The sequence below is a fragment of the Ipomoea triloba genome, chromosome 4 (genome assembly GCF_003576645.1).
Source record: "Ipomoea triloba cultivar NCNSP0323 chromosome 4, ASM357664v1".
In the NCBI taxonomy this organism is placed as follows: Eukaryota; Viridiplantae; Streptophyta; class Magnoliopsida; order Solanales; family Convolvulaceae; genus Ipomoea; species Ipomoea triloba.
In genome coordinates, this window is record NC_044919.1 from 3737094 (window position 1) to 3761432 (window position 24339).

The 24339-nt window shown below is 36.2% G+C and overlaps 5 protein-coding genes across 13 annotated transcripts in view; 2 read left to right on the top strand and 3 right to left on the bottom strand.

The window, feature by feature from the left end:
• LOC116016587 (E3 ubiquitin-protein ligase DIS1-like) overlaps nucleotides 1–2435 on the top strand; it is a 4726-nt gene extending 2291 nt beyond the window's left edge. The window contains exons 2-5 of one of the 3 annotated variants that reach the window (XM_031256921.1): nucleotides 254–378; nucleotides 467–710; nucleotides 1222–1608; nucleotides 1958–2435. In XM_031256921.1, coding sequence (XP_031112781.1) covers nucleotides 501–710; nucleotides 1222–1608; nucleotides 1958–2278 — 918 coding nt within the window. In that variant the 5' untranslated portion in view covers nucleotides 254–378; nucleotides 467–500 and the 3' untranslated portion in view covers nucleotides 2279–2435. The remainder of the gene's footprint in view (nucleotides 1–253; nucleotides 379–466; nucleotides 711–1221; nucleotides 1609–1957) is intronic. The other 2 variants (XM_031256922.1, XM_031256920.1) reach the window with 2 other exon arrangements.
• A 114-nt stretch (nucleotides 2436–2549) lies between these two features.
• On the bottom strand, nucleotides 2550–5715 carry LOC116016586 (uridine 5'-monophosphate synthase-like). Its single transcript, XM_031256918.1, has 7 exons — nucleotides 5205–5715; nucleotides 4583–4922; nucleotides 4340–4423; nucleotides 3718–3800; nucleotides 3539–3626; nucleotides 3168–3422; nucleotides 2550–2826 (listed from the first exon to the last, which is right to left on the bottom strand). The coding sequence occupies exons 1-7, from the start codon at nucleotides 5675–5677 to the stop codon at nucleotides 2698–2700; spliced, it is 1452 nt and encodes a 483-aa protein (XP_031112778.1). The 5' UTR covers nucleotides 5678–5715; the 3' UTR covers nucleotides 2550–2697.
• A 2582-nt stretch (nucleotides 5716–8297) lies between these two features.
• LOC116016270 (probable ADP-ribosylation factor GTPase-activating protein AGD11) lies at nucleotides 8298–12909 on the top strand. Of its 3 annotated transcripts, none has more exons than XM_031256448.1 (10): nucleotides 8298–8644; nucleotides 8744–8872; nucleotides 9746–9847; nucleotides 10337–10421; nucleotides 10767–10842; nucleotides 11005–11168; nucleotides 11259–11505; nucleotides 11983–12099; nucleotides 12182–12277; nucleotides 12379–12909. In XM_031256448.1, the coding sequence occupies exons 2-10, from the start codon at nucleotides 8830–8832 to the stop codon at nucleotides 12694–12696; spliced, it is 1248 nt and encodes a 415-aa protein (XP_031112308.1). In that variant the 5' UTR covers nucleotides 8298–8644; nucleotides 8744–8829; the 3' UTR covers nucleotides 12697–12909. The 3 variants fall into 3 exon arrangements, with proteins under 3 accessions (XP_031112308.1, XP_031112309.1, XP_031112310.1); XM_031256449.1 differs by having other exon boundaries at nucleotides 9749–9847; XM_031256450.1 differs by having other exon boundaries at nucleotides 9767–9847.
• Nucleotides 12910–14134: 1225 nt separating this feature from the next.
• LOC116016271 (uncharacterized protein At5g39865-like) lies at nucleotides 14135–15580 on the bottom strand. The gene has a single exon (XM_031256451.1). The coding sequence runs from the start codon at nucleotides 15238–15240 to the stop codon at nucleotides 14428–14430; it is 813 nt and encodes a 270-aa protein (XP_031112311.1). The 5' UTR covers nucleotides 15241–15580; the 3' UTR covers nucleotides 14135–14427.
• A 2160-nt stretch (nucleotides 15581–17740) lies between these two features.
• Nucleotides 17741–20652, bottom strand: LOC116017662 (protein SENSITIVITY TO RED LIGHT REDUCED 1). Of its 5 annotated transcripts, none has more exons than XM_031258287.1 (4): nucleotides 20465–20652; nucleotides 19978–20174; nucleotides 19166–19359; nucleotides 17741–18975 (listed from the first exon to the last, which is right to left on the bottom strand). In XM_031258287.1, the coding sequence occupies exon 4, from the start codon at nucleotides 18894–18896 to the stop codon at nucleotides 18054–18056; it is 843 nt and encodes a 280-aa protein (XP_031114147.1). In that variant the 5' UTR covers nucleotides 18897–18975; nucleotides 19166–19359; nucleotides 19978–20174; nucleotides 20465–20652; the 3' UTR covers nucleotides 17741–18053. The 5 variants fall into 5 exon arrangements, with proteins under 5 accessions (XP_031114147.1, XP_031114144.1, XP_031114145.1 ...); XM_031258284.1 differs by having other exon boundaries at nucleotides 19978–20212; XM_031258285.1 differs by having other exon boundaries at nucleotides 19166–19372; nucleotides 19978–20212.
• Between the last annotated feature and the right edge of the window lie 3687 nt (nucleotides 20653–24339).

Genomic DNA, 24339 nt, shown 5'->3' on the forward strand with positions numbered 1-24339 from the left:
CCCCCCCCCTGAAATTAACATCAAAATGATGAAGGAATCATAGCTTTGAATGAATTGTTTCACATATGAAATGCAACATTTTTTAAGGTAGATGAAACCTGGTGAGGTTGTCTGTATTGGAATGAGAAATTTTTGCTAATTGTAAATGAACTTTTGTTTTAAATATTCTAGACATGATTGGTGGAATGAACTAGGATTTAGCATTGGCATTTGCTTCCAGTTCTCCATAATAAGATATATTGTTTTACTGCAGTAGGTAACTCTTGGGCATTGACAGAAGAGATGGCACAGTTGCCATAAAGGACAGGGTTGATAAATACCCTTGAAATAAATGTGAAGTTCATAATAATGTCCTTAATGTTAGCATTGCAGTTTCTGGTGCCTGTTGTCTTCTTTCTTTTAAACTTGTATATGCAAATTCAATGTATGGGCTTAACTGAGACACTAACACAAGTGACGTGTTCAGGGAGGGACTGTCACTATATTAGCAAATAATATCAATGGCGACGGGAATTCCTTATTTTGATGATATCAGATGTAAACCTGAGGTCATTGATCCTCCACAAGATGAAGACTCAACGGATGTTGGTGAACTTTCCAGTGAGCCTATGCAGAATACTCTAAAACCTAATGTAACTGTTTCTAGCAATGTTCGTGAACTATTGGAATGTCCAGTGTGTCTAAATGCCATGTATCCGCCAATTCATCAGGTATGATTACTTAGAAGAATATAACGGGCTAATGGCTCGAAAGGGTAGAAATTCCAGATTATCTAATGGAATAGAATGTTTTTCACCATACATGAAAAACATTGTCATCATACTATATTGGATCAAAAGTGGGATCTGATGCATTTGATTAGTAGAACTGTTAGAAGTGGCAACCGTATGTACTTTTAAGCTCATGGCTGATCATTGCCAATGACTAAACAGTATTAATCATTATAAGTAATGAGCTTCTGGTGTTTATGATAACCAAGTTCCAAAAGTAGTAGCTAGAGATAGTGTAAACTACCCTGCATATCAATCACTTTTGAGAAACCATAATGTTCATCATCATATTATTCTGAAGTTTCAATCAAGAAATAGTTTCATCAACTTTCAGTAGACTAGGAGTTGTGAACACACATTCAAATCACCATTTATAAGATGCTAGGGCTATTACAATCATTTTTGATGTGTCTGTTTTTATCTTTCCATACTAACTTCTCCTATTGTCCAGTGTTGCAATGGTCACACATTGTGTTCTGGTTGCAAGCCCAGGGTACACAACCGCTGCCCAACTTGCAGGCATGAGCTTGGTAATATTAGATGTCTTGCTTTGGAGAAAGTCGCTGCATCTCTTGAGCTCCCTTGTAAATATCAGGACTTTGGGTGCATGGGGATCTATCCTTACTACAGCAAACTGAAGCATGAGTCCCAATGTGCTTTCAGACCTTATAATTGTCCTTATGCAGGGTCAGAGTGCACAGTGATCGGTGACATTCCCTTTTTAGTGGCTCATTTGAAAGATGACCACAAGGTTGATATGCATAGTGGAAGTACCTTCAACCATCGCTATGTTAAATCAAATCCACACGAAGTTGAGAATGCTACATGGATGCTTACAGTAAGCACTACTTTAGTACTTTTTAATGTTTCAACTTATTTTTTCTGCCATGCTATGCTTAAGGTGCAACAATAATTTTGATAAACACCGCTGTACATGTGAGGTGAGATGAGCAGTCATGGACATGCTCAATTCCCTTTATCTATGAACACTTGCCCTGCACTCCACTGACAGCAGTGGAGTACCTATGAAAGCTGTTTATTTTATTATAATGTGTTATAAAGCATACCAGTTCATGTTCATGTTTTGTGTGTTTTTTTAACTTGCTATCTATGAAAGCTGTTTATTTTATTCATGTGTTATAAAGCATACCAGTTCATGTTCTGTGTTTTTTTTTACTTGCTACCAGGTTTTCAGTTGCTTTGGGCAGTATTTTTGCTTGCATTTTGAAGCATTTCAGTTGGGGATGGCACCAGTTTACATAGCATTCTTGCGGTTCATGGGAGATGATAATGAAGCTAAAAACTACAGCTACAGTCTTGAAGTTGGAGGGAATGGGAGGAAGATGATTTGGCAAGGGGTGCCAAGAAGTATAAGGGATAGCCATCGGAAAGTTCGTGACAGTTTTGATGGCCTCATCATTCAACGCAACATGGCCCTATTTTTCTCGGGTGGGGATCGAAAGGAGTTGAAACTAAGGGTCACTGGTAGAATATGGAAAGAACAATGAATGGATTTTCTCTAGATAAATGTTTTCTACCTTAGGAGACATTTTGTTCGGTTTAGCAGTCCAACCATTTCTCTTGGTCATGTATTTTTTGAACATATGAAGCAAGATCTCTTTGCTTGTCCATGAAATACACGAGTGAGAATGCCTAGTTATGCAATATACTGTTTTGTATGTCTTGTGCATCAAATATGTTTCAAGAGGTGGATTCTAGGCTAGTGTTTTGCCATGTGATCATGAAGTCTTCTGTTTACTGTTTGGACAACATATCATATGCAGAAACATGGTGACTATATACCCAATAGGGTATTAGGCATACTATAGTAAAACAGTAGTGTGGACTTACACAACAGCAATCACAGTTTTGCAGAATGTTGGAAAAGTGGAAATTAAAAGAGAAAATAGAGTGTGAGGTTTCATACTTATTTACAGCTCATCATGTATGCATTCCATCCTTGAAGCCTGTACTCTCTAGCTGCCTCTACAGGGTTTGCTGCTTTAATAATTCCACGACCAACAATTATAATGTCACTGCCCCTTTCAGAAATGACCTGAAACAATAATGAAAAAATAGGAAAATGATATATAGACTCCCAAAAGAGAAATTCCCATTACGCAATGATAGAAAAAAATACCATATAAGCAGGAAGTAAAAATGGAATATAAATTAGTAGTACATGCAGTATAACTTGAAAGAAATAAGTTGAACTAATGATTGATGGGAGGGGAATAATGATTTATGATTAACACTTAACAGGGGAGAACCGCCTTTCTTCAATGAAAGTTTGTACTAGAATTTTAAAACTGAAAAGAATCTACTGCTAAGAATTCTTCACAATAGCATCTATCATTTCATTGAAGCGTGAATCCAGAGGTAAACAATGGAACTTACAGAATATGGGGTGTTGTACTGCTGGCCTAAAGAATCTCCACCTTCTACCAGCTGAACACCAGGGGTTGCATGAATAAACGCCGGATTTCCAGGTCCATTAGGCCATGCTGCGGGATTTACAGAGATGAAGCCAATCACAAAATCAGGATGCTCATTGGCAATTTTCACCGCTGCTGCTGTATACTCTCCCTTGGCAAGGTTACCCAATGAACTCATTTCAGCAAGCAAGAGCAGGCCCTTACCACGAGCCAAACCCTAAGTGAAGCATATGGTGCAACTCACATATGAATAACGAAGCATTATGTAGGTCCAGAGGTGAAAAGCATCAGCACTAATAGTATATGTATATATTAGAGTGAGAGATGGCAAACCTTTAATTTCAGCCCATCCACAATTCCCGGACCTGAAATAATGTGAGCATTAACTATATCTGCCCAATCCAATATACGGAAGATACCACTGCAAACATGAGTAGACTGTTCAAATGATAATTTAATGGGAGCAAGAGAAAGGAGTATAAGCCTATTATACTGCAAATGCACTCACTCACCCTTCATACTGCATTGTAACCGTGTTGCCAATATCAGCAAACTTCCGATCTTCAAAGATTAAGAAGCTGTGTTTCTCTGCAATCTTCATAAGCAAACTAATAAAATATGGTTCGGCAACTTCAACCCAGGAAAAAAAAATCTCTAGTTCTCTACATACTAAGCAATTAAGTCCTGTTTTATTCCCAACAAGAAACAGATTCAATGGACAAGGACCTAGGAAGGAACATATAACAGGATTATGCCACCCAATTACTTTGAATCTTGGGGAAGGGGGAGAAACCACCATATTAGCTTCCACCTTTCCTGAATATCTTATGAAGTCTGTATGCTAATATCCATTTAAAGGAACCAAATTGTTTCATTACCTTATTCCAATATTCTGACAAATAATGTGAATAATGACAAACACAATTTGCCAGTTCTCTGCATTGCATACTATGTTCTTCAGTAGAATCAAACAACTATTGGCTGAACTATCTAATCATTCACCAAATATCAATATTTATCATACAAATAGTTCTATTTTAGATTAGTTTGTTCTCTTACACAGTAATCAAGAGGCCAATTGCTCACTTAAAAAAGAAAGAAACAAAACAATACTACTGTGTAAAACCAACTTACAGATCGAAGTTTAGAGCCAAAATCTGGAGTGAAATCAGGCAATATGTCGACGTGGGTTTTCAACATGCAAATTTCTCTCCCAACCTGGAAAATACATAGGCAATAAATTTTCATAAATTAAAGCAAAGGAATGTCCTCTACATTTGTATATACTAGTTAAAAAACCATCCTATGTTGATCATTTATTTATTTTACGAAATCACCAGCCTACATAAATTGATCATTTCTTCCTTTTCCCCTCACCTTGTCAGCAATATCGAGTAACTCAGCTGCTGTGCCAACATCAGCAGACACGCACAAGTTACTCTCTTTCTGCACCATTATCTCAAACAACCTCCTCCCGGTAGGATTCGCCATCATCTTTGCCCTCTCTCCATAAGGAATCCTGACCTTAACCTTTTTCTCAACCCCTGGCACTGGTGCAGCCACTTTCTGGTTCTCCTTCAAGAACTTCATCACCATCTTCTCTGTCTCCTCCGATACCCTCCCCTTTTCCTTCAATATCCTTACCATCTCACTCAACTTCACCATTGCATGTAATGCAATCCCATTCTCAGCCAAGTTCTCCCTACCTCCTTGTTCCCTGTCGAAATAGATGCGTGTTAAATAAACCCTAATACTCCAATCCAAAAGCATTAACTAATTGTTGATCACAAGAATAACAAATGAATAATACATATTTCATAGATTGTAAACAAAATGCTTTAAGCGCCAAAGTTAAATTTCTGGCAATGAGCTTCTTAATGCTTAAAATCTCCATACAAGGGAGAATTCACACCTACAAGTGCACATGCAGAGAAGACTGAAGAGCATTTATTGCCGAACAGAATTAGAGGTATATATAGACTATAGACTAGAGAGTAACCTATCGATCATGACGACGGCATCGGAAACCTTGAGGCCGGCGGAGCGGAGAGGAGCGGTGGTCTCCAGGACGGAGGCGCCGCTGGTGACGAGGTCTTCGACGATGAGGCAGACCTGACCGGGTTGAAACGCGCCCTCGACGGCCTTCGCAGTGCCGTAGTCCTTGACCTCTTTGCGGCGCATGAGCATAGGCACATTGTTGATCGTGGAGAAGCAGGTAGCAATCGGAAGGGCGGTATAGGGCACGCCGCAGACAAGGTCGTAGGTGGCGGAGCGAGGGACGACGGCGGTGAGGGTGCGGGAAATCTGGGAGAGAAGTTTAGGGTAAGAGACAATGAGGCGGAGGTCGATGTAGATGGGGGACGAGATGCCGGATTTGAGCCGGAAATCGCCGAACTTCACGGCGGAGATGTCGTGAAGCTGAAGGATTAGGGACTCCATCGTTTCAGCTGAAACTGCAGAAGATGACGACATAATTATTTTATTTTACAAATTTTTTAAAAGTGAGTTAGCGGGCATTATTCCACTTTGTCTAGACTTCTTTAGTTCTTTATTTATTTTTAATACGTTTATTATAAATTTATTACTCCCTATTTTATAACAACTGTTACATAATTTTTAATACATTATAATTACAAAAATACTAGATGTACTCCTAAAATCATACTCCCAACTATAATACATGTATCAATTTTGGTCCTTGACTATTAAAATTTTCAAATTAGGTCCATGACTATTCAATTTGTATCACTTTTGGTCCTTGACTATTAACATTTTCAAATTAGGTGCATGACTATTCATTTTGTATCATATTTGGTCCTGCCGTTAAATTTTCCGGCGAAGTCATCGAGGGTGACCGGCGTTTTCTATTTTTTTTATTATTTTTTTTATTTTTAAGTTTTTTTTATTTAAAAATTACGGAGTATTAAAATAATTTTTAAAATAAAAATTAAATAAATTAGTCGGTCACCGGTGACTTCGCCGAAAATTTAACGATAGAACCAAATGTGATACAAAATGAATAGTCATGCACCTAATTTGAAAATGTTAATAATCAAGGACCAAAATTGATACATATATTATAATTGAGGGACTAAAAATGATATTTGCTCAACTCAAAAATATATATATGTACAAGTGTAAAAAATGATCGGGACAATTTAGTTAACCTTGTAAATTTGTAGCAAAGTAACTCAAGTGTAAGTGTGTGTATTTAATCAAAACTTTAATAGAATTTCAAAAAATTTTTAATGTGACATTCACAAAATTTTTCTACAGTTTCATACAACTTTTTAGACATTTATAAACTTTGTACCCACAGACGACGCTAATGTTTGTTTTATGACTTTTGGATAGTCAAAGGCAGGCCAACACTACTTGTTAGAATAGCGAGAATATAGGAAAAATATATGGAGAGGATATATGTATTGTATTGCGAGTTGCTTGCCTTTTCTCCGTGTATGGAGGGTCTATTTGTACATATTTTGTGCCTAAAGCCCTAAAAGGAATAAGAATTCTGACTACCTCATACTGGAGTCCCTGCTATATTATAACTAATAAGCCATAATCCTGCTAATATTACAAATGTTAAGTCCAATCCTTATCGATCAGTAGCTCTGCGCTGGGTCTCCTTCTTGAGCCTTCTCGATCTAGCTGGGTCTCCTTCTTGAGCCTTCTCGATCTAGTTGGTGGCCCTGTTTGGTAAATGGTTGTTGGCTGATTGGGTTGGCTGTTTGGGTTAGAAGGTATGATTTGTTAATAACATTAGTTGATTGTAAAAAGTTGTTTGATAGATTAGCTGTTAGCTGATAGCTATTTGGTATAATTTTTTTTTCTCAAAAAGCTAATTGAAAAGGCTGCTTTGAGTAGCCTTTTGAATTTTAGTATTTTAGAGTTACAAAAAGCTTATTAACCAAACAACTAATAGTGATCAAATAAGCCAAAATTGGCTGATAGGCTGATTATTTACCAAACAGGGCCGCTCTCTTTGTACCGGTCCATGTGGCTCAGGCCTAGTGTACTATCCATCACCCGTCTATAAAAGTTTGGCAAATTTTTATAAACTTTTTTTAAAAAAGTTTCATATTAAAAAATCTACGAGAGTCATTAAAACTCTAATTGGATGTTTGATTGGCATGAATTGAAATTCTTTGCCAATGTAATTCCATGAATTGCAAAGTTACATTGTTTGGTTAGAGTGAATTACAATTCTCTCAATTCAATTAATTATAATTCATAGCCCCCACCCCCACGAATTGGAATTCAGCCCGGGAAGGAAAATGAAAAAAAAAAAACACTTTTGCTCGTTGTTGTTGTTGTTATTACACCAGACATTTTAGTCTTTGCATCTCTTTTCTCACGTAATGACAATTCCTTCCCTCCATAATTCCCTTCGCCCAACCAAACGCTCTGTAAATGATGTCTTCAATCAAGATTTTAATAGGCTTTCAAAGACTTTTAAAGGGTTAGATTTTAAATAACTTTCACACACACACACACACACACACACATATATATATATATATGATGGTTCACGTGCGAAACTTCTCCCAGGTTTTGATATAGGTCGCCTTCTCTATAACTTCTCTGTAACTGATGAAAATTCGCTAGTCACTTTTTCGCCTGAAATTTCACTGGAGTATGATCGGAACCCTAATGACCTGTGATAGAAGGTCATTAATCGATTTTTGAGCCTTATTGCATCAAAATGAATTGTTGATGGGTGTAATTGCACCTTTAAAAAGTCCAGGGGGCTAATTGACTTTCAGTTAAAGTTCGAGAGTCTATTTGACTATTTTTCCTATATTAAATAAAAGCATTGTATTACTAAAAATAAATAAAAAAAATAAAAGCATTGTATCCTCGGACCAAATCAACCCAAAATTATATATCATGTTCAAAGTAAAATATAATTATTTCCTATTTAATGAACACAATAATTATGAAAACTTTGAAATTGCAAAACACAAAACAGAACCAAAGAAATAAAAAAAAATGAATTAATAATAATTAAAATTATAAAATAGTAAGAGAAAAAGATTTGGGGAGAAAAAGAAGGAAGGAAAGAAAACGTGAAAAAATGTGAAGTAGAGGAGAAATTAGGCGCCGCGGGACGAGATATTGTCTTGTCTGGTAATTGGGCAACTACCTGCCTATTATCCCAGGAAGAACATCCTAACCATTTTCGACTTTTGTTTCCTATTCCTAAAATTCAATAAAGAAACATTTATCCTACGACCGAAACAAAAGTCCGAAATCTTGTGAAATCTTCGCAATGTTTCTTCCTTTCTATTTTCAGCAACAACATATATGAATCATTTATCCGTATATGCACATACATGCATATACACATATTCATCCACCCAGCCCCTGCAATTCCAATTCTGCGGCCCAATTTCTCCCTCAGACTCCACCGGGGATGTTCTTCTGACATTTAACGGTGTAAAGTTCCTGTCTTTTTCGTGTTTTATGCGTGTTGATGTCAGATTATTGATTTTTTGTTTTGTTTTGTTTTGTTTTTGGGTGGACGAGTAATTGCAGTGTGAAAAAAGGGATCAGGAGAGAGAATTCATTAGAACTGTAGTGCATGTATTTGTGAGCTGGGTTCTTTCAAATCAGAGTGAAAGATGTCTATCCATCAGGGCAATTCAGACGGCAACAATGGCTCAGGTAGTTCGATTTTCATGGATTATTAAGGTTTCTTTTGTGTTATGTTTTTTGTTTTTTCCCATGTTTTTGGCATTCAATTTAAAGCTATAATAATTGGGAAGGAGTTCTTATATTTGAAGCATTTTATTTGGCTTTGAATGAATTTGTTTAGTTCCTTGTAGTTTGGCCAAAGATTGTAATTGAAATTCAGGGAAGAACATGATTGAATGAATGTAACCAAGAGAGATGATTGTAAGGAAAGGGAAGGAAACAAGATTATTTTCTGTTTGTAGTCATATGCAGATTTGTTTTTTTTGGATGACGAAGAAAACCCACAACCACTACCCGGAGGTGTGCACCGGTTAAATCCCGCCTTGTGATCCTAGCTGACAAAGGATCACAAGGAGATAAACGGTAAACCAGCCTAGGTTGTCATAGCTGACCGGCTCAAACGAAGAAGGCTAATAGATGGCTTCCTCCCGGGAGTTAAACTTGAAACCTTATGGTTACCAAGCCAACGGCCTGACCAACCTAGTTGGGGTTGCCCCTAGGATGTAAAATTACATGTAAAATCCCCATTTTTTGCAAGAGGGCATTGCCATGATTTGTGTAGATGATGGTGTATAAGTTTTTTTTTTGGAATTGTATTCCTTTGGGCTCATTTTTGTGCATTCTCCATGTTTTCAATTTGACTTGGTGTTTCTGTTTGCAGTTGCTTGATAACTTTCTGTGTTACAAAAGAATCGTTCATTATCTTCTTTTTAGTACCTTAACATGTTCCTTTTTCATGATGTATGATGTTTCTTCATTATCTTACATGCTTATTACAATTGTCTCTATAGAGCAGAAAGATTGTTCTCTTATTCCTTGCTATCCGTATCTTAAATTTAACAGCAGTTTATTCACGTGCTGAAGGCTCCTGCCTCTATGAACTTCTACAATTGGAAATCACCCCAAGTTTTCGTCGTCAAATGGATATACATGACAAATCTTTAAGTAAGCCATCTCTTACTTTTCAATTTCGTTTCCTAGAGTTGGGATGTTGCTGTTTGGTTTCTGCTTCACTTTTGTAATATTTATACATGGTTTTTGTGTCTTCTTCGATATTGTTGTACTCAAACTGTTACTTCTGAACTTTCACATCTTTAGCCTGATCACACATTCCACTGAGCATTTGTGATCTTTAGGAATTGCATTCAGGAAAGTTGCTTCAATTCTCTTTAATTTTGTAATGTGTGCAGTCCCACGTTTTTAATACACAAAAGTATGATCATTGAATTTCAAATATTTATTAGTGTTGAAAGCACTATATCCAATTACAGTATCATACTAAACTCCGGCTATGCTCTGTTACTAATTGCTTTTTTTTTTTTTTTTTTTTCATTTCCACATGTTCATTGTGTTTATTGCACCTATATATTGTCTGGCACTTTTCGTATTCTAGTTTCTCTGTAATTATACGTGTTTCCCTATTATCTACATCAGGTCCTCGGCTTAGACTGCAGGCTCTGTTGAAAGAATCCAACAATAAAAATTGTGCTGATTGTGGATCTCCAGATCCAAAATGGATGTAAGTATCAAAACGATTAAATAATTTAGAACCTGTTTTTACATCTTCTGAGCTATGCCATCTCATATGTTGATACTTATGCCTTAAATGCTTCATTGCAAGAAATGTGTAAGGTTAATTTACTCTTATTGAATAATCGCGTACTCAGAGCTATTATACTCCACTTGTCTAAAGATCCATCTTCCTAATTGAATTTATTTACTTGGTCCCGGTTAGAACAATGACCCAAAAAAAAAAAGACGAATATTAATATTTGTTTTACTTGGTATTTGTTTCTCTCTTCGTACGTAAGACTTTTCTCCACACTTTCACGCTATACATATATGCCTGTTTGTTGATATTCAGATCAGTGAGTCTCGGAGTTTCAATATGTATCAAGTGCTCTGGTGTACATAGAAGTCTTGGAGTGCATATATCAAAGGTAGGGAACTAATGCTCTTTCTATCCTTTTTGTTATTGCATTTCTCAATATAATTTGATCATATCGTATACCCCTCTATATTTTCATATACTATTCTATTATTGTTGAGATGGCTGTTATATGTAAGCAATACATTTTATTACGCATAAATTTTGATTCCAGGTTTTATCGGTGAGTCTGGACGAGTGGACAAATGACCAAGTCGATGCTTTCATAGAAATGGGTGGGAACGCCATTGCAAACATGAAGTATGAAGCTGCCCTTCCAGATAATTTTAAGAAGCCAAAACCGGATTCATCTATAGAAGAGCGCACCGACTTTATAAGGTAATAATAGTACATTTGATCCCCCTGGGGAATTGCACGCTTAATATGTTTCCATTGCTGAAAACAAAGATTCGCCTTTTGGTTGCCCAGGAGAAAATACGAGAAGCAACAGTTTCTGAACTACGATGTACATATGCTATGTCCGGTTGCATCTTCTGCATCCCCCTCTTATTGCGATACATTAGCCTATTATTCTAGCACAACGCCCGAGAGGAAACACCAATATGAACAGAAGCACTCGAATAGCCATCATCGCGCCCATGGCTTTGGGCATTTCCGCCATAGCCGGAGAAGGAAAGAGTCTGATCACCACAGGAGTAGGAAAAGTATTTCAACGGTAAGTTCTCCTGGCGGGAATGACATCATCTTGAACATTCGTTTTTGGGTGACTAGGAAAATCCGCAGCCACTATCCAAGAGTGTGCACCGGGTAAACCCCACCTTGTGACCCTAGCTGGTAAATGACCACAGGGAGGTAAACCAGTCTGGCTGACCAGCTCAAACCAAGAAGGCTGAGATTCGAACTCGTGACCGTGTGGTTACAAGTTTATATCCTTAGTCATCTTGGCTTTCTCGTATTTTCTTATGTTTTAACGCAGAATAACGTTTTCTTATAGGAATTTTTCTTAAAACGAATGAAAGCGAGAATAACCTGAATTATTTTAAGAAAATTCAAGAGTGTCATTTTACAGACAACTGATTCAGGTTATTCTTGCTTTCATTCTTTTTGTTCTGTCCTATGTTTTAAACAAGTGTAAGTAAGCAAACATGGAACCTTCTTTTATGGGTGATCTTACAGCCAGCATGTTCTATAGGCAGGTATGGTTGAATTCATAGGACTTATAAAGGTCAATGTGGTGAGAGGTACCAACCTGGCTGTTCGCGATATGGTAACTAGCGACCCTTATGTTATTCTGTCGTTGGGAACCCAGGTAAACCGAGCTATCCCGTCATTTCAGCACAAGCTCTAAACTGAGCTATCTGTTGTTTAACTGAAGCATTTCTGTCTTGCAGTCGGTGAAAACTCGCGTTATAAAGAACAATCTGAACCCGGTCTGGAACGAGAAGCTGATGTTGTCAATCCCAGATACCATTCCTCCATTAAAAGTGGTAAGGATTCATTACATCCTTCATGCTAGATTGTTCGCTTTTTCTTAGTTTTCGCGAAAATACAGAGGTTGTTACATGTTGGTTGTGAAACAAATGTGCAGCTGGTGTATGACAAGGATACATTCACAACGGACGATTTTATGGGGGAGGCCGAGATCGACATCCAACCTCTCGTGGTGGCTGCACGAGCATCGGAGGGTTCTCCGACACCACAAAACGAGCCAGCAACGCCACAGCCAGCAGCAACGACACAGCCAGCGGGGAAATGGAAGACGGTGAAGGAGAACACGCTGCACGTTAAGGATGGCGTTATACAGCTCTCAGAGGGGAAGGTGAAACAGGAAATAGCAATAAAGCTGCAGAATGTTGAAAGGGGTGTGCTGGAGATTGAGCTTGAATGTGTCCCTCTAACTCAATAGAAGCCCAAGGGTGGTTGAAGAATCTAAAGGAAAACAAAAAAAAAAAAACAAAAAACAAAAAAAAAGGAATGCAGGAAAATTACTTCTTTTATTTTATTTTATTTTATTTTTATTTTTATTTTATTTGAACTGTTTTTGACTCAAATGTAAAGTGTGGAAAAACCATTTTATGCTTTGGAATGGATAAAATCCTTTATCCATACCATACCATGATGTCTGTTCTTCATGTCCTTAACTTTACATTTCAAAATAATGTCTGTCTGTCTGTACATGCATCACAACATGCATGACAACCACAAAAGGGATATTAGCATACTACCAGATTACATCATATCAAGCACCTAGACTAATTTCGTCTTCTTGATTTGAGCTGATCAGAAATGATCAACCTAGTTTGGTTTAACTTCTTGCAATCCTTTGTCAGCCAGAGTCATAAAACGGACTTCACCCAAAGCGTGCCTTCAGATAACGGTTTTGCTTTCTTGATTTGAACTGGTCAACTATGGGCAACCTAAATTGGTTTACCTCAAAGTGGTCCTATGCCAGTTAAGACCATAAGACAAGCTTTACCCAGATTGCACATTCATATAATAGTTGCGGGCAAAGAACCTAGATATCTTGAACTTTGCTCCAAAGTACAAACTACAAAGATGCTAAGCACAATATAAAAAACATGAATGAATAATTGCATCAGTAAAATACACTAGTGTCAATGTCCACAGAAGGAGAAATGCCTCACAGTGAAGCAACTGCTGACTTGAACATCAGACACAAAACAGAAGACATTCTGTCAATCATATCCATGTCTTGTTAACAAGCCGATTTGAATTCAAAAAATAACTTGGAACAGAAAATTGGGTATTGAGAACAAAGACTACAGCCACGGCCTCGAGCAAATATCACGGGGGGTCCAGGGGAAAAGCCATTGCCAGCTAAAGTCAAACTGTACAACTAAGATGCAAATATGCAATGAAATTGTGTGCATCCCCTTAAATGCCGATCCCACCCTCAAGTACACTACACGACCAAAGTTCTGGAAAGGAGAGATCTTTAGTGGAATATCAATGCCAGCCATTGACATTTTACCTTAACACGATGATTGATATCCCACTATTCCAGGCAACGGCATTTCACCTTAACACGATAGTATAACCATAAACCGGAGACTAACATAGAACAAGGGCTTTACGTGTGTAACCCTACCCAACACGAATTCACATCTTTTCAAATGCAAATACACATACACAAGAGTTCCATCATCCCTTTCTTCCCCCATCACCAAAACACACTTTTACCACTTTCTAGCAGTTCGAAGTAATGTATGTTCCAATATTGCAAAAGTCATTGTTCACAGGGGCACAGGGTTATTTAGAAGAATCAGCAAACCGAATCCTACTTATAAGCAGTTAATTGGAAAGTTAGATATGAAGCATCATACTAAACAAATGAAGCATCGAAATCTGCTTTTTTTATTCTCTTTTCGAATTTTGTAATAGGTTTTAATCGTTCTTAAGACCAAACACCCACTCCAAGTAGGTGCCAACCTTTACAAACCATTGGGTTAACGAGTTGTCACCCGGGAACACAAACCTCCACACGCAATATGTACATCACTTAACACGCCATAACCATAATATATAGTCTTCGATGTAAAGCCTATTCGATTTTTACTGATACCAAAAACTAAGGAGCACACCATAACGAGATGAATGACTCACGAGACTATGAGGATCAACCGCAGCAAAGAGGACAGCGAATGAGGCCATTCTCATTGCAATCCGGGCACCTCCTCAGCTGTTCTTCGTCCTCATCGAACAGTTTCCTGCTCCCATTGCAATTTGAGCAAGGAATGAACCGTGCATCCCCGCAGCCTTTACACACGAATCCCGGGGGCCGAATGGGGAGCCCTCGAAGCAATCTGGAGAGCTCTCCCACTTCATTCATTTGCTTGATCACTTCGGCGCCGCCAATGTAGTTTCCTTTGATGAAAACCTGCGGCAAAGTAACATTTTTGGAGCCAAGAATGCTCTGTAATTCCTTCTTGTATGCACTGTCCATGGAAATGTCCCTCTCGTCCACGTGGACTCTGAAGCTTTTAAGGATCATTCTAACAGTGTAACAATCCTCGAACGTTCTCCGGATTCCTCGGAGGCTCGTGAAGTAAATTACCACTCTGTCCTCCGTCCCCGGGAGCCGAAATTGGAAAGCCCTAGAAGAATCGGAATTCGGCAATTTCGCCGCGGCGGCGGCGGCCTTGGTGGGGGACGGCAGCGGCAGGGAGACTGAATTGGCGGCGCGTGGGGATTTCTGGTACTCGAAGAGAGAGCAAAGTTGTTTCACTTTCCCCTTTATAGAACTCCCGGCCACGGAAACCATGGCTTCGAACGCCGACGATCCCGGCAGCTGCTTAAACGAGCCGAGCCGCTCCACGGACGGCTTCACGGCGGCGGCGGAGCCGCCGCCGTGATGTATCGTCATGGAGCGGTTGAAATACGAGCCGCCCTTCATCTTAGGGTTCTCAAATTCGCCGTTTTTGCAAGCCATCCAATACAAACCGCTATACTACCGGAAAATTCAAGATCAAGAAAACCCCAACAACACGATCAAAACCCTTTAGGTATCAAGTTCAGACGTCAAACAACAACGGCGATAACGGCGGCGGCTCCGAGCGGATATGTGGTGAAGAAGCTGGCTATGGAGGCGTGGACTGAAAGCAATTAATTCCCCACAGAGAAAAGAATCGAAAAGAATGGAAAGAATTGAAGAGAAAAAAAGAGAGAGGAGCGGAGCGGAGAGCTTTTTGAAAAGGGTGAGGGGTTGGGTTGTGGGGTGTCGCTATCGATGCCGACTGTTGAACAAACGGAAAATATGAAAAAATGGAGAGATTTTGAATGCACAGAAAAGAGCTGTAAAACAGCAAGATATATAACCGTAAAAATGATACAGGGAAAGGGAAGATGAGATAAAACGATGACTGGAGTTGTACGTTGCGGAGTCCGTTTTGTACATTTTTCCCGGCGCAATCCTTTTTGCGTGTCTAAATATAGCAAATTTTGCTTCATTTATTTTATTGCCATTTTACTTTTCTTTTGTTTCCTAAATAAAAAGTTACATCTTTTTATGCATTTATTTTTCATTTGCAAATTATATAATTAAGAAATAAAAACTATCATTTTTTCTCGTCAATTCATATCTGTCAAATGTTAAAAACATGTGAGGTGGTATGATAAACAAGCGGATAATACTACTATCCTTCATGTTTGTCGTGTCACACTATATTGTCATAATAAGATTAGTAATATTTTAAAATTATGTATGTGTTAATATAATACATTACATGTAAATTAGTACTAGTATATTGTGTAAATCTCGACATTTTGTGTCACCTAATGTTTAAAAATTGATTTAAAAATACATTTAAAAATTAACTTTTAAACATATAATTATTATGCATTGAGGTTATCTCTATCTTTTTTATAAAAAAAAAATTAAAAGAAAATCTCTAAACAATAATGAATGTTCTATTCTTTGCTTTCAGCCTTTCGTTCATAATGTATAAAGAAAAGAAGATAACATTTAGTCCTTTTAATGTGCCAGCTATGTTGTAGTGTAGCAATTTCAATGTACTAGCCATTATGGGATATTATTAATTAATTAACAAAAGCATTAATTAGATATACTATTGTAGCATGAATAATGCTATTTTCCTTTTATGAATTAATTTCATAATGTTCATATCCATATAGGACATAGTTAAAAATAATGGGAATAATTACTCTTTTTTCTCGCTCTATTTTTATAAATTTATCTTATAATATTCACATTCTGATAATGCAAAGTCATTAAGCAATGAAGATAATCGTCCATAATGTTCATATCCATATAGGACAGAATCAAAAGCGATAATGAAAATAGTTACTCCCCTTCCCCGCACCACTTTTATGAATTTATCTTATAAAGTCACATTCGAATAGTGCAAAGTCGCGAGAATAGCAAATGTAAATTGCACTAAAAAGACCATGTGTGACGTACTCAACTAAAATTACGACATTTTGGTATGAAAATCATGTTCCACCTACTTGACTACTCCTTTCAGAAGTTTACGTAACAAGGAAAGATAATTAGCATAGTATGTAATTACAATTATAGTATAATATAAATTGCATTATTTTTACTAGTTTGTGCAAGATGTTGAAGAATAACATGCAGATCTACTTATAGTGTGCATAATACTCCGTATAATTTATAATTTTTCTAATGATTTGTGCAATCTTTGCAATGATAGCACATAAATCTGACTAGTATGTGAAAAATATAATTTGTATTGAAAATTTTTCATTACAATGTCATATATTTTGCACAATAATTGTCGTATAAGATACAATTTTACAAAGTATATGACGTTATAAAATTTTTCTAAATTTTTATATTTATTTTTGTATTTGTATATAAGTAAATTTTATAGTAGAATATATTGTCAAATATTGTGCCAGCATCATTTCTAGTTTTTAACTATTTTTTGTTGTCTGATTTATCCAGCAAACCTAACACGTTAGTTAGGGTGGCAGGCTCGTAGTTTGAGTCTCGTTCATGAGAGTATAATTTCTCGAGTATATCCAACTACTTCTCGTTTCTTCATATTAATAGATGCCTTAGTTTTTTGTTTTTTTTTGTTTTTTTTAAAAAAAAGAGTAAATTTTATAGCAAGGCGTGAGAAATAGGTAACTGCATTTAAATATTTAATTTAATGGAGTTTATGAGATATTGGTCTTTTTGGTCCATAGCAAAAAGTCGGCCAGCCTAGTTTTCCATATTTGCTTATTTATCTTTTTATTTAAAAGTTCTTTCATTAATATAAAAATATACGGAGTATATAAATATACTTGAATATTTCCAACGTGTTTTCTTCTACTTTATAGCAATAAGACTGTCAAGTGTCAACACGGCTTTTACCAGAGCCACCTACTAATTACACTATTTTAAATTAATTTAATAAAATTCTGTCACTGTTTACTCGATGCAGAAGCAAGCTAAGACAAGTCTATAGGGTTTCAAGATTAATTTAAGTTATGTATACCAAACAGAGTCAAATACAATTTATGACATAACACATGAACTAAATCTACTACTACCCTATATAACTCAAGACAAAAAGTACAATTCTTCCAAAAAAAAAAAATTGAGTCAAGGTTTGTTCAGCAGAGTATTGCTGACTCTGTTCATAGCTACTTTCTCAACTTATTGAAGCACAAAGAGTCAACAGTCGCCTCCACTTAGGCAACCCACTCCCTTCTATGTGAGAGTGAAAACCAGGTGCCACTAAACCACAAGGTCTATAAGAATGCTAGTTAAGATCATTAATCATGACTTAAATTCGTTAATGCAGCTTCTGAATCAAGACTAAAGAAATGCCAACTGGAGCCATTGAAAGCTCGAAAACAATCATCTGAACAATGGATTCCTACCTCTTTGGAGAACTTCCTCGCTGCTAGGATATGCTTCCTGGATTTGGCAGATGTAAGATCTTTGCATACTGACATGTGATGTTCGTATGCCTCGAAACTGTTACCAAATAGAACGATATGATTCAGCAGATCCACTCTCCAGTTTGCCTGCAACAGATTGTCGTACAGCTCTGCCTCACAGTGTGGCATGAAGAATAGTGTAGGTTTCACCGCTTGGCGCCGGCCATGCTCATTGATTGATAGAACGGAGCACCCGAGTGCTGTCAGAACTTTTGATTCTGTCAGGGAAATGATTGGATCGAACACCTCCATCTCCCCGATCCAGCTAAACTCTCGTTTCATCAGGATTGCAAGGCTGACCTGCAATCTAGGCGGTTCATATGATTCAATGCTACCGATACCGTATATTACCATGCACATATTTGTTTCAGAGCCCAAAGCATTCACAATCCTATCTGAGGTTTCACTTGTTTGTAATTGGTTCAGGAAAGTCAGCCAAAACTCGGACTTCTCTAGTTTCTGAATGCAGGTTTGCATCTTTTGCATCAGCTTTGCTTCTCTTTCGGGGTCTGTTTTGAGATCCTGTGGCGTCCAAGGTTGCTCTTGCTTTTGTTCTTCGGCCTTAATAGTTTTGCAAGAGCTCTTCTTTGGCCTTGCACGGCGAGGCAAAACAACGGTCCAGCCTTCGGTTGAAGAGGATTTCTCAAGACTCTCCGTTTTTGCTGATCCAGCCATAGTTTCTCAGAAACTGACCTCTTGGCAATTCAGTGCAGTTTGTGCATCAAGCAAGTGATGTGAATGATTTTGACACAACCTAAAGTGAAAAGGCAAAAGTTTATCAATTATTAGCTACATATATAATCAAATTTTCACTCAAAAGAACATATAAAAAATATGAATTTTAAGAAACATACATGTTACATCATTATGTTAAGTTCTAAGCATACATTTATACCTTATTCATATATATATGTGCATCTGCGTGTATTGTACTTTACACTCACCTCAAGATAGCGCAAACATACTTGCTACATGAATATCCACCGAATCTTCTAAATGAGAAGGCAAGATCATACAATTGGATTAAACCACTATTCCTTTGAGCAAAATTTTAGAAGCCCATCAACCCTACTTACAATTTCTGATTTCTCTCATCAATCTTCTGCAGTTACTGAAATACAATCCTAACTTCTTCCTCCTGCAAATAGTTACTGAGAATATGTTTCTTGGAATATCAAAAGGTTTAGCTTATGAAGTCCAAATATTAAGGTTCATTTACTAGATAACGTACTCTACTATTCTCAAAGACATGTTTATATTTGGAAGAAAGAAAAAAAAAAATCGTCACCCACCACCATGATATAAAACAAATTATGAATAATAATCACCAAAGCACCAAAATTTTAAGCACTCCAAGTTGTGAACTTATCAAAAGCATACATAGAAAACTAAATAAATACCCTAGCATTTAGACTAAAATCAAACCATAAACAATACCTAGAAGTCTTCAAGCATGTATTTATAGGGCTGTGTATTCCCCTTTCTAACACATATTTATAAACCTTCTATTCACTTTCATACAATATATATTTTCTCATTCATTGATTCTTAGGCAGCGGGTGGTTGTTATTCTCCACCTGCCAAGCATTTTGGATCTTTCAAATTCAACAATTATCATCTACATGAATATGGATTTACTGGCTTACTAATCACTGGTTACAATAATTTATAATTCCTCAATTTAAAATAAATAAATAAATAATCAGATTACATTTACAAACAAATTTACAAATTAGTGAAACTACAATCAGATTACCTCTATTGACTGTTCAGCTTAACGAGTTACTGGCGTGGTGCACCGTTGCGTGGAGGTCTCCAACTCTGGACGGTCGCCGGTCAGTCGCGGTAGGCAATGGTCTGAAATTTGAAGGCTGAAGCTCCGCCGCGGCAATCTACAGATGATGGTCGCGAGCTCGCGACTGAGACGCTAATTTGCAGGAGGAATGTGTGTTTCTGTGGTTGCACAGCAGGAGTATTCTATTCAAGTCCATCTAGGGTTCAATACCTCAAAATTAGTTATTTCAAATATTTTTTTCCCCTAAATCTATGTCTCATTTCCAGAAAAGCACTCGCCTCCATTGATTTTCACCATGAATCCACTGCTCATTTAGTTATTTATTGCATTAATCTATGCAACCATTGCAACTGGTTCCCAACTTCCCATCAACATATCAGAATAAAATTATTGCTACTAATTCAACATTCAGAGTCAAATCAAAAGGCGTAATTAAGCTGCGGCTTACCAATTCCGGCGTAATTGACAGGTGGTTAGCTGACAACGGTGGATGAACTTCCGGCGTCACCGTCCAATCGCCTCGCGCCGTGCCGGCAACCAATTCAGCTTCGACCAGTCTCCTGAAGAGGGGGTTTTGGGTCAATTCGAAGCTTGGAAGTTGAACCCCACTTCGATCCAGTTTTGCTCTCGATCCAGTTTTTCTCTCGACCCGACCCGATCGCGTCATTTTCTACGAAGTATATTTCTTTTATACGGAGTAATTCTTAATCACTAATTTCATAATTGGTCCAATCGATATTGACAAAGTACCTAAAATATCATTTTAAATTAATTTTGGACCACATATCAATTTTCATTTTCATGCCATTTGTCATCATTATAATTTATTCAAAAATCAAATTCAAATTATTTTAAGTATTTAGTCAATTATATATATATATATATATATATATATATATATATATATATATATATATATATATATACACACACACACACACACATACATTATTTAAATACATATATTATATTTTAGATCATTCTACAATATTATATATACAATGAAATATTATATTATAAAACATGAGGACGAGATAAGTGAGTAAATAATCTATCTATCTATATATAAAAACAATATCCTCCTCCCAAACTTTCCCGCATAGTTAGTGGTATTTTGGTAAAATCAACTATTTTATTTATTTATTATTATATTAATTTATTAATCTATTTATTATTATATAATTGGTGATATATATTTGTAATCTGTAAAGGAATATAAGAAAATGAATAAGTAAGGAATATATAAGGAAAAGATCATAATCATTTTAGGAAATGTTAAAATACACGTTAATCTTTTAAGGAAGATTTTGCATTAAAATAAAAAGAATAGAATCAGTTACTAATAATTTAGCCTTATTTTACTATTAATCTTTAAAGAAGATTTTGCATAAAAATGGAATAAAATTGGTTATTAATAATTTAGCCACAAAATCATCGTTATTTCTTCAAATAATAATGCTCCATAACCAGCCATCTAATCTGCACTATAAATACGCTTATAATCCTGAATTATTCTACCATCCATTATTTTCTATTATTCTTTGCTATTTCTCCTTATTGTTCACTAACTAATGAAGTTTGTTTCTGTCTCAGGAATATCAACGCTTTGCGGTCAACTAACAAATACTTGAGGGCTTATTCCACAACTCCCATGTAAATTTCTCCTAATTGTTATTCTAATAATTTAATTATATTTAGAATCTAGGTACCTATACCTCTTTCCAAATAATTTTCTGCAGTAAACAAGTATTCCATTTTTCCAGTTTTTCTATTTCTCCAATTTTTCTATTTCTCTAGAAAGATTACTCATTTCTCTCCAAGCATCAAATAGCCACGACATTAGCACTTGTGCTTTTACAAAAAAGGAAATTCACACAAAAGAAATGCAATTACTGACCAACAAGATGACAAAGAAAAGGAAAATGAACACAACCTAATATTGGGAATATGGCTTGAGAAGATTGGGACGATCTCTATACATGAAGGAATATATGAAAACTTTTGAGATTTTGAGTAAAAACCTGAAGTTTGCTGAAGAAGTTCCAATGGTTAAATCATCAAAAGCCCTAAAAGATGTTCAACCTGAACTTGAGAAATTAAGACAAAAGTCAATATCAAAGGTATTTTATGTTTTCCAGGCTATGAGAATGTAATTTTGTATGATGTGGTATCATTTTCTATTTTGAAGTTTTATTATAAGGTTAAAAGAGCTAAAATCTCACTACTGCCAATGAGGGGGGAAAAATGCAGGGAAAGGAAAGAAAAGAAAAAACACAGGGAAGAATAAATTTCACCCATAGACTCATTGAGACTACTCTCACATATCCTCAAGGAGCTGAAATCCAAATTATTCAAAATGAACATAAAGAAATGGTTAAATTATCTTCTGATTCTAGAACTTGAGCAAATTATTATATTGAGAGGAAAAATCATTTTCTCTCAGCATTAATCATGTCCACACCCTAGCATAGTTCTATACGACTTTCACAGTTCAGAGAGCAATAACAAGGCTGCCAAACTACTGATATGACTGAATAACAATTTGGATATGTAGCAAATTAAAGAAAAGTAAATAAGTATTACCTCAACTTGACGACAAAAAAAATCCACAAATGAAGAAGCCGTCGATTAAATTCAAGCCTCCGTTTCACTATCATTGTCGATTAGCTATTAGCAAAGGCTCCGAAGATAGGAGAAGAAGAGAGAAAAAAAGGGAGAGAAATTAAATGGTGAAAGACATAGCCGGCTGTCAGTGACTAGAGGACTAACCTGAGGACGAAGACGGAGACCGGGAAACGGGTAGCTCACAACTGGCGACCAGGCGAGTAGGCGACGACCGACGACCGAGTGGGCGAGAGTTGAAGCCAGCGACTGGACCACTGTTGTCTCCGTGTCTTTGGCGTCTGCTGGGTGGTGGGCGGTGGCGAGGCAGAGCATAGAACCCAACTACAGGTGAAATGTGAAATGTGAGATAGCAACAAATAGAAAATTAAAAATAAATTATATAATTATATATAAAGTATAAATTTTTGGCAATGGAGGCTGGAAAGAAATGAATATGCTACCAAATTGAGGGATGAGCGAAATTGATTTTTCAAATTGAGTGAGGGGTACAATCATGGTAGAGGTGGGTAAATTATGCTATGGACCTTATACCGTAAGGTGAATGTTCACAATTTTAGAACTCTATGTTTACAATTTAAAAAAAAATTAAATGTATTTTTCAAAAAAAATGTTAATAAATAAATTAACTTATTCAATGCAGATTTTTTTATTCCAATCTATATAGTTTTCATCTGATTACCATATTATTTACAAACATCATTATTTTACTCTAAGAAGTCTAACTATAACGCGTTAAAAAATTAACCAAATTAATTACACAGATAAAACCCTAATGATCAATAAAGTATAACCTAAAGAACTAAAATTTAACATGTTTAGGTAGAATTATAGCTCTTAACACATTCTTAACCAAAGGTCAAGGGTTCGATCATTGGCTTTGGGTATGGAGCAACTTTAAATCTTCGGGTCAACTATCTCACCCAATAGAGCTGCCTACAATCTAGCGAGGGGATTAGTCACTGTGTTCAACAGTAGAAACCCTGAGCTACACCCAAAAAAATAAAAGCTCTTAACACATTATACAGCCCAATTGTTAAGCAAAAATACACAACAAATAAAACATGCCCACAAATCAAATATTCATGAAATAAATTTAATCTATACACTTAAAAAAACAGAGTTAATCTATACATACCTGCTTTAGAAATATCTTATTATCCATTAAGTACTAAGGTCCTAGATATTTTACTCAAGTAATTCTGAAATAAAGCACTAAAAAGCTATAATTCTAGATAATTTACTACATTAGTGATGTAAAATAAGTATAAAAATGTATAATAACAATATATAATATACTACCAATGTCGTCTACAAAAAAAGTTTTCAATAATGCGTAATTCATCAAAACAGTTACATTGATATACTATTATGTTTTCTTTTTATACAAAGATGACAAAATTGCTATATATTTACATAGAAAATATATCATCCGTATAAATAATTTCTATAACTGAGTTGCTAGACAACGAGATAATTAGCCCAATTAATACAAATCAAACATTGATATATAAAATGTCTAAACCTTCAGCACCGGATGCATATATATACACATAGGCTATTAATTGGGCAATTATTTGCTTAAATTCAAGCAATGATAACATCATAAAACATAATCGATCAAACTCAATTCTTTAATTACACTATATAATATTCGATATTATAATTTACATAATTGTATATCGATCTAAATATTCTTAA